We start from the raw sequence: 10,000 nt of genomic DNA, 5'->3' as shown, positions 1-10,000 counted from the left end.
GCTTGCTGAGAGCACAGATGGATTCCATGAAGATCAACAGCAGATACAAGTAAGGTTGCACCCTTATGGTAATTATTGTAGTAATAATTATTTAATTCATAATAATGAGCAGCAATGTTGGGTCACAGTTATATGCAAACTTGCAATGAAGTTGAGAATTTGTGGATCTCACATAACACCAATATGTAAGCCGGCTGTTCAATGTTATAATTAAAACATAATGACATTTAATAGAGAATAACTATTATATTTAATAATTTGCATTTTGCACTGTGATATTTTTGACTATTAACCTGAGGACTTTGTCGGTCAAAATAAAGGACAGCAGTAATACCAGTTTTGATTTTTTTAGGTTGCCATGAAAGCTACTCTAAATGAAAAGGACAGGTAAACATTGCAAATTTTTTGAAAAAAAAAAAGAAAATTTGTATGCTCATGAATTTAACTAATGAAGGATCAGCAACATTACAGAGTTTAAGGTGCATATAGAGTACCGTACAAATGTAAGTTGACAGTCTCAACTCGAAACTCTATCCGCGATCCTCAATGTTTTCGAGAATCAAGGATCGAGTTTCGAGGGTCGAGTTTCGAGGATCGAGTTTCGAGACCCCTTGAAATTTTTTTTCAAGGATCTTGATCAGAAATCTCGAGTTGAGGTGAGACTTCTTGAAAGCAAAACAATAGCGTTAGACAAAAGGTTTTGACATGCGACCGCCTTTAATATTTGCAGACATTCAGTATCGAAATACATGTATTTTTCACAATCACTTCCACTGCATCACCGCTCCTGTTTTCTCTACTTCAGTGTTTAAAACTGCCGAATTGCCAGGACACTATTGATAAACAGCCCTAATCTGGACGCCGAAATTTCTTGAAAACACATTCATAACGAGTAAAGCCTCCATGCACATTGTGAACGATCTTCGGTAAACAAAAAGCAGCGGCGAAAGTCTTCAACTGAACATACCAAATGTAAACAAACTTGAACTTAAAAATATTTACACGATACTACACTGTATGTGATATATCTCCAACTGCTTCTTGTGCTGAGGTCAACTAAGTTCAGATGCTTTTGAGTATTCGGAAGTAGCGAATGACCGGTAACAAAGACTCCTCGCTGTCAGCAATTTATTCCAGACAACATGCAGGCGTTCATATGAGCTGTCACAAATAACATACTGACAGGCCTCTTTGCATACAGTAACAGTGCTGTAAAGGTGTTTGCATTGAGGAAAATTTGCTTTACAAAAATTCAATGAATCGCAAAGGAATTACAACTTTTTAATGCAAGGTAATAGTATGTTTAGCTTTACTTACATGTAGCTTAGAGAAGTAGAGTACTGCAAACATTCACCACAACACACCTTTTAGCCCCATATTTTGTGGTGACTTTGTTCTTAGGAAAACATCAGATTTTAATTTCTGATAGTAAGGTCAATCAACTCATCATTTTTTAATCAGCGAATCATTAATTTTTTACCAGTTTTTTCTTGCCTTCAGGATGATAGATGATCTTAGAGCATCTCTGCTTTCTACTGAAGCAGAAAATATGGTGAGCTTTGGATGCACTATTTTTGTTTCAAATGGAGATAAATGCAAACAGCTGCTAGGTCATCTTCCTTATCTGTGAGAATGTCTACTCTTTAATATGTTCTGATGTTGGCAACAACAATAATATTATTATTCACAGCACACAGCACTTTTGGGTAACTGAAAACTACTTAATAACTTTGCGTTTTGATGCAATGTAGGTTCTCAAAGACAGCCTGGTTAAATTAAAGGAAAGGCTGGAAACCCAGGGGCAGAATATTGTCCAGGTATTGTCAATATTAATTTTCAAGTGAAGCTATGACCCTCACAGTTATGAATGCAATTGCAAAAATTGCGTTCATAACTGCAAGGATCATAGCTTCACTTGATTTCGTACCCGCAGTTCATATATGATCCATTTCATATATCATTTCATCGTTAACATTAATTTTATTATAAATTCATTTAAACCTTATGTCGTGAAAGTAAATAATAAATGAACAAAGAAGCAAACAGGTTAACGGAAAAAAAATGTCTCAAAAAAGATCTTGAGAGCGTTTGCCACAGGGAATGGAAGAGAGCTACAGTGAGGTTGATACCAGAGGGTTTCTGTGCATTCTGGTCATCACTTGGTTCGCCAGGTTATGTGTCCTACTGGAGAACTGAGCAAATTGTTAAATTAATATTAATTTTATTTTACTCTGATAACTGTATTATATGGTCATGTGTTTCTCCTCTTAATTGACAGAGTGATGAATTAGAAATTAATGGGAGAAAGATCCGGGAATGTGAGCAAAGAATTAAACAACTAACTCAAGAACTTGAAAACAGGCAGACGAAACTGGAGGTGAGGCATGCATAAGGAACTATTTAATTTGTATTTGCAGTTCAAAGAAAGGATATTCAGTGAAACTGTATCACAAACTTGGAGGTTTTTATTAAGGGCAGGGACCAGCTGTGCAATCTAGGTCACAATCTGGAAACCTGCTCCTTGCATTTCCACCATTTACTTTATGACAAAAAAGCCTGACTATGATCCCTGGTTGAATTACAAATATTTTACAAGTACTTCACCAAAGTCTAGTGAAGCTGAAATGTACATGACATGTATTTAACCTGCAACTGTGACTCAAGCTCTACTCTTTAACTTCTCTATGATTTATATGTACATTAAAATTTCATTTACAGTGAAATTAAATTTTAGTGATTGATTGTGAGAAAAACATAACCTTCTGTTTTTTTTGTCAAGGATTTTAAAGAAAAGGCCAAGAAAATGGAGAGATCAAACCGGGTTAGACATTACAGCAACATCATATAAAGTTTACTGTGTTAGCTCTACTGTAATATGTGTAGCGACAGAAGTTCAGTGTATGCAATGTCTGGTGAATGATACAGTGATCTATATAGATGGATAAAATTAGATTGACAATATTCAAAGCACTTTTACAATAAGTTAACAATTCCTAATTCACAAAACTGACTTGTTGAACCTTTTCAATTCACATTTACATGTGTATTCGTAGATGAAATTGCTTTTATCTTTGTAAAGCTACCCTCATGTATCATTATGTACCCACATGGCTTGAAGTCTAGCTGAAGGAAATGGGCGTGGCACTATCACACACTCCCGGTTTACAGTCGCATTCAACTTCCCTGCTTAAGTTACTTTTATCACTGTAATTATCATTTTGAATTTAAATCCTTAATGTATGGTACTTTGTTTATCTAGGATTTAAGGAATCAGCTTCATGATAAAGAAATAGAACAACAGTTGCATTCACGGAACTCCATGGACGCCTCACAGGTTTGTACATGAACATAGAGATGGTGTGTTCATTATGTGAGTTTTATTATATGACTAGCTCCGTGAGCGTGCAAGATGAACCAAATCGCGCGCTCTGATTGGCTACCCGAGCGGGCAAGATGGAGCGATACTGCCCGCTCGGGATTTCTCGCTTGGTCCCGCAAGATCAAAGATCATTTTTTGGTGTTTTAAGTCATATAATAAATCCTTTATTGACCAAACTTGTTTGGTCAAGATGGCTGGATATTGGCCTCGTTCTTTTTTTGCGTGTTTATTGACCTCGACTTCGTCTCGGTCCATAAAAACGCAAAAAAAGAACTTGGCCAATATCCAGCCATCTTGACCTCACGCTTGGTCAATAACCCATACATATGAAAGTCTACCCGGCCTTTGTGTGAACTAGCTCAAAGGGTTCATATCTTCCCTTCTAGTCCTAATCCTCACTGCACAATTGCAGTGCAAAAATGGATTGGATTGATTAGACTAGATTAGCTGTTGAGAGAAAGTCGTTGGCTTGAAGTCTTGCCCTACTTTCTCACAGCTGGCAAGTTTTGACCGCCAAATGACTTATTTTGTTTATTCACGTCACAGGGTCAAAGGGATGTTTCGATCACCAGAGATAGTGAGGTGAGAAAATAAGCCATATTTGGTTCTGCTTGATGACCTCTCATAACATTGTTTCTTACCTGTAGTGTATGTCCCGGGTCAGTTTTACTTTGACAGTTACACACGAATGTAGCATTTCTTGACGGCGGTTTACGACACACGTTTGAGCAGTCACCAAGTAATAAGTCACAAATGTTTTGCGTTTTGTCTTTGTTCGATGCCATAGGGATGTCAACAAGTTTGCATTTAACAACAACCACAAAAACACTGCGTCGTTTTAAACGAATGAGAACAGCGATTGCCCAGTTTATATTTACCGTGATTTCATTTAAATCAGCTTAACTCAGTAAAGGCCTATTTCTTACACAGTGTCTTCCACCAAATTTGGGCCTTAGTCATTCAGTGTATTTGCTTTAATACTCTCTGTGTTTAATTAACATCATCTGGTTCAGTAAGAAACCGTAAAATTTACAACTGCTAGCGATAAAGCTTGGGCATGCGCAAAACCGTGAAACTGGCCCTTTTAAGAGGTCTATAAGTGCGAAATTAGTTGTATCTCTTCGTTGTCGTATCTAGGGAAAAAGTGTAAAGGGGTTTAGTTAGGTTAAAGAAACTGTGGTGTTGCGTCGGTGGGGAAATGAAACACAGAAATGGGTTTATCAACTGAGTTGATATGATAACTTGAGTAACAGCAGAAACCCATAAGGGTTGAAACGTGTAACGGCCCCTTGTGTGCTGGGAAACAAGCTTCTGAATATTCAATTTGCTAAGTACCATATTTGGAACAACAAGAGCGAGGGGTTTCCAAATATGGTACTTAGCACTGAAACATTCAACCAATCAGTTCGCACTGAATATTCGGAAGCTGTGAACGCGCGTTACACGTTTCATCCCTTATGGGTTTCTGGTAACAGAACATTTCGCCCCCCGTGAATTCGACCCCTCCAAGTTCGCCCTCTTTGCATAACCGGTTTCGTCCCCTCAAGAAACAAAGATACAAAGATAAATCGTAGCTCTCAGAGGCAAACGTAGCGGGGTCGAACGCGCTGGGGAGCGAAACGTCCGTAATTCTGGTCCAGGCATGCGATAGCTAGCGCTCGAAAAGTGAGCTTTCGAATTATTAGTGAATTTAAGAAACGGCGACGGCTACGACTACGACATCGCCACAAAACAGAAATATCATTGGTTAAAAGAGCGTAAATAATCGTACTGCACGTGCAGCACGGATTTTAGCAAGTATCCTAGCGGTACTCTGCATAACGACGACGTGAAATCACCAAATTTGAGGTTTTGACGACAACGTAATCATGCAACAGAGAATCTTTCATTCTATATTTTCAGTCTGAAACCGCTCGTACCATTTTATTTTTAGGATACTTCGCCCACATTGTAGGACGTGAACGAGACTGAATAATCGCGAAAGACTTATGATAGTGCAAAGTTATATTTTGAGGTGACGTTTTCGTCGACCGTTGCCGTCGTAGATCTTAAATTCCCTATTATCTTTACGGTGATCAATTGAGCGAAAAAGCACGCTGGCTGCGGCCATTAGTGAATGGTGTTGTAGAATGCGATCCGCGAAAAAGGCAAATGCAGTTGACTTTTTCTTGTGACTTTCCCAAGATGGAAAACTTGCAGACTAAAGTTCAAGACCTGAACCAAAGCCTAACAGCAACGAGAGAGGCTGCCCATGCAGCCAAACGAAACTGGTACCAGGTGAGTTTGGAAAAAAGGCCTGGAGTGACATGAGAACGAATTGGGAAGAAATTGAGTAATTCGGCCGTGGCAATTTCATGCATGGGTTGTAAAGCAGTATGTAAAACTCAGTTTCGGAGAGAAATTAAGTCAGTCAGCTAGTCAGTTAGGCTCAGTCTCCAGCCGTGGGTGTCTCAATGCGCCCGCGATCCTCCCCACTATCGCGGGCGCACCGAGACACCCACGGCTGGAGACTGAGCCTACTAGTCAGTCAATGCATGGCCGCTTTCTGATTTCACTGTTGATCCCATAGATACTGTTGCATTCATTTGCAAATTTGAATCGCTTTGCACTTTGCACCTTTTGAGTTCATCGCTTCTTTGATATCGTATTGAACAATAGGATGGTTTTGCCTTGCTACATTAGATAAGGATTATATTCCACATATATTTTGGCCAATTCGAAAGGAAGAGATTTTTGATGGTATTTCGGATCCAGCGTAGCGCAGTTTCGTTTTTTAGGACAGCGTCCACAAGAGTAGTGAGTTTGGCTAGAATGCTTCAGTATTTATTATTCAACAAAATCCAAAACTTGTTCGTCTCATTAGAGTTTAAAGGCCTTTTTAAGTTTTTTGGACAAATTTGATTGTAAACATTGTTTCTACCGGTGTAAAGTTTTATTTTTGCAGAAGCGTATAGAGGTTCCAGGGATCGCGTTAACGCAGAAATCGTGCATTTTTACGCAAATAAAATCCAAAAAATGCATGATCGAAATTTTAATGCGTCCCAGGACGCAAGGCACTGACTTAAATAACTCACACAACTTGCTTTGATTTGTCAGTATATTCTGTTGTTTGTAAAACTGTTGGAGCGATCTGTGATCATAATTGAAGTTCTAAGAAATGGGGTTTAAAACATCTAAAAAGGTTAAAACTAAATTTTCGACGACCTTCTGCGGTCTTCTTCAGAGGAATGTACTCTGCAAGTCACTGAATGCAATATTCATATTCATTGCTCCTAAGGGAGGAAACCAGTGATGCGTAAACCCTTGGAAAGGGTGCTCTTTCATTAACAGTGTTCTTGTCCAGGAATGAATGTAACGGCTCTAGAAAAAGCCTTTCTCGGCCGTTCCTATGCATATGCGTCAATATTAATTCCAAGGTGGTTACTCTCTTTTTCTCATAATTTAAAACATACTTTTTTTCTCGCAGAGGGTCACCAAGATTTTGGGACCCCCAAAAAATGCTTGGGACCCCAATTTGGCCTAACATGCGGGTCCCAGGACCCAGATTGAAAAATCCTAGTGCCATCCCTGGGTTCCGTTAAAAAAAAGGGAAATTTAACGACATTTTTTGACGTCATGGACGGAATATACGTATGCCTCTCTTTATATAAGTCACATTACAGTCTGTTCCTCAATGCTTGAATGGTAGTGAGACTATGAATGAGTGTTTTCCTATCGTGTTGTGTTGTGTTGTGAATGAGTGTTTTCCTGTTGTGTTGTTGAGTGTTGAGACTGTGCCATTAAATTTCAGGCCTTTGAGGAACATGCAGAGGTTTTGAAAGCAAGGGACGCCATGATCGCCGCACTGCAAAGCTCAGTGAGTGCGAAGGATATGGAATTAGAGGTACTGTTAATAGGAATTTTTAACTGAAAGTTCAACTTAAGGCCCTTTACGAAAGAGTTGAGAGCAGCAATCACTGCCTGTCCCGCTTAGAGTTTATTGTGTTTTGGAAGGGACTATTTATCGCGATGACATTCGCAGTTTTTGTGTGCGACTCAGTTAGAAAGCTCTCTGCTGGGTTTGCGTGTTTCTTAAAAGTACTTAAAACGCCTTGAGTTTAAAAAACTCAAGGCCCTAATAGTCCTTGGAAAGTTTCGCTTTGGATTGGAAAGTCCTTGAAAGTTCTTACTCGCGCCATCCCAGCGAAACTGTCGTGGCAAATACAACAGAAAGGGTTACGGACACTGAAGGAGAAACACAGAATAGTGTTGAATAATCATGATAATGATCAAATTGGTTTAATTTTGCACTGCATGTAGTCCTTGAAAAATGCGAAGAATTGAGTCCTTAAGAGTATTTAAATTTCTTCTAAAAAAACTGGATGAAACTGTGAATGAATTACACTCGTTTGCCGCGATTTACCGAAAAAAGACTCGTTTAAGATGGCTTTGCAAAAAGACCAGATATGCTTACAAGTCCAGCTCAGATATTTTCCGTGCTGCTACTTAATTTAAAAAAAATTCATTGAACGCGATTAGGGGAGAGGCCCTCAAAGAGCGGAAATTGACAGCAAAGGATTTTGCTGATGCGTTCATAAAGCTCTCAATTGTTGTTGTTGGCAGGTTTTTTTTTCTTTCTTTTTAAGCTTGCATTTATTGCAATCTCAGATGACTAAACCGGCTATTTACCTGTTTGTTCTCCTTTTCGGTTTCAGAAACTTATCCAGTCCATGTCGGCCAAAGAAGTAGAGTTGCACAGGTTGAATAACGGGAAAGGATTGCTTGAACAGCGCCTGGATGCCGTGTTGAAGCAAAAAGAACTAGAACAAGCTGTAAGTCCAGCTGCAGCATAATGCAAGCTTCCCTGTGTCATTGTCCAAGGGGACAGGGATAGTGCTGTGGTGGGAGTACTCACCTCCTCAGTTTTGGTTCTTGACCCTGAGACGGACCTATTTCTGGGAAGTTACAAAAAGTTTTGTGACCCGAATAGTCGATTGTAAAAATGTCATTCGTCTTTTGACTTGTTTCAACCGAAGAAAAAGCAAAGTAATGCCATAGTTCCGTGCCCTTAGACGCCCAGGTTTTGAAAGTACATTATGAATTGTCTCGAAATACACCCGTACGTTGTGGCACTCCTGTCCTGAGAGGTTTTCTCTGGATACTTCAATTCTCTGTTCTTTACCACACCAAGGTGTTCTTCCGAGCTTGCATCGGATTCTAGCTGGCTCAGGGTAGGCTCTCATGCAAGCTGTGGTGTGCATGGACCGGGCAGGGCAAAGGCTCTTAACGAGGCAGTTTATATATATTATATCACAAGTGCTCATCACTTTTATTCTGTCCTTAATATTAAAAAGTAGAACTTTTCTTAGTGCCCAGTTGGTTAGAGAAAGCGCTAATTTCGAAAGCGTTCCCTGGTGGTGGGACAAGGCTTCAAATCACGTGAGTGACGACTCAAGAGAACCATCCGCTTACTGAACTCAACCCGAACGAGAGTTGTGGAACATGAGCGATGTATTACGTACCCCTCGTTTAGTGACACGAGTTGATTGGTGGATAAAATGCGCGGTGGAGGGAGTGGATCGGTAATCTTAGAATAGGCACTAAACAGTACAGAAGAAAAAAAGACGTACGAAGAGCAACTTTGTACATGTAACTCCCACTTTTCAAGTTTTCGGTTTATTTTTGACAGGAACTTCTGGAAAAGCATAAAACTCTTTCGCAAGATCACTACTCCAAGATGGACGCCTTGGAAGAAGCGTATCAGGTAAATGCGTCGTTTGTGTTCGATACCCTTAGAATTAATCAACGACCAACAGTGACGTTTTCACTGTCTCGTGAAAAATGGGAGCAAGAGAGATTGAAAGAGCAAGTAAGATTACGTAATTCCAGGACTCGTTTTGCGTCCTTCAGCCGAAGTATAATCACACACTTTAAACGTTAGCAATATAGCAGTCTTCGAGTACAACATCCTCTCGTACTTGAAGTCAGGCTCAGTGCATGTCATGTAAGCGGATACTTTCGAGTTTCAGTTTGCAAAAAGTACTTTGTTGTTTTGTGTGTAGCAAAGTCTCGGCAATCAAGCTGTTTTTTCCGGCAATTGACCTTACCCTCGCAGAATGTTAATACATGATTAGAAACAGCTTGAAGCTAAGACAAACTGCTCACAAAAAACATTTGTGCCACTTTGGCAAACTTAATTGTCAGTTAAACCTTTCAATAAAAACTCCACGCAGTACGTCTTGGCAAAACCATTTTAGCACGCCGTGCTGCGCAGGACGGATGCGCAGTGTGCTTAGTGTTTAAATTGTTTTCCAAGTAGGTCTCGACGGGAAGTGTTTGCACAGAGTAAAGCAAACGTGTGCTAATCCTATTGGTTTCAAATCGTTTAGGATGTACGGAAATTTTGTGTATACTCACTTGTCAATAAGTACGTTTCGGTTTTTCCCTTCGCATCCTTTCCATTCAGAGATCCTGGGAATCTTTCTGTTGATAAATTATTCTTTGTCAGAAATTCCCAGGAAGAGTGTCCGACTAAGGCAAATTTGTCTGGTTATCAGACATTTATCCAATTACCAGCTTTTTCTGCAAGTCTGAAGCTTGTCATTTTGTCACACTTTTGTTGAAACAATAAACAATGTTAAA

General features: G+C 39.5%; 1 protein-coding gene across 2 annotated transcripts in view; it reads left to right on the top strand.

The window, feature by feature from the left end:
* The window catches only part of LOC137993105 (myomegalin-like), a 61,928-nt gene that overhangs the window by 8,846 nt on the left and 43,082 nt on the right, over positions 1-10,000 (top strand). For both annotated transcript variants that reach the window (XM_068838779.1, XM_068838780.1), the window contains exons 9-20: positions 1-49; positions 353-387; positions 1,501-1,552; positions 1,752-1,817; positions 2,279-2,377; positions 2,780-2,821; positions 3,260-3,334; positions 3,926-3,961; positions 5,564-5,656; positions 7,170-7,262; positions 8,074-8,190; positions 9,048-9,122. The exon at positions 1-49 is cut by the window's left edge and continues 38 nt beyond it. In XM_068838779.1, the coding sequence (XP_068694880.1) occupies positions 1-49; positions 353-387; positions 1,501-1,552; positions 1,752-1,817; positions 2,279-2,377; positions 2,780-2,821; positions 3,260-3,334; positions 3,926-3,961; positions 5,564-5,656; positions 7,170-7,262; positions 8,074-8,190; positions 9,048-9,122 (832 nt within the window). The remainder of the gene's footprint in view (positions 50-352; positions 388-1,500; positions 1,553-1,751; positions 1,818-2,278; positions 2,378-2,779; positions 2,822-3,259; positions 3,335-3,925; positions 3,962-5,563; positions 5,657-7,169; positions 7,263-8,073; positions 8,191-9,047; positions 9,123-10,000) is intronic.

The sequence above is a fragment of the Montipora foliosa genome, chromosome 2 (assembly GCF_036669935.1).
Source record: "Montipora foliosa isolate CH-2021 chromosome 2, ASM3666993v2, whole genome shotgun sequence".
In the NCBI taxonomy this organism is placed as follows: domain Eukaryota; kingdom Metazoa; phylum Cnidaria; class Anthozoa; order Scleractinia; family Acroporidae; genus Montipora; species Montipora foliosa.
This window is presented reverse-complemented; position numbering and strand designations above follow the sequence as displayed.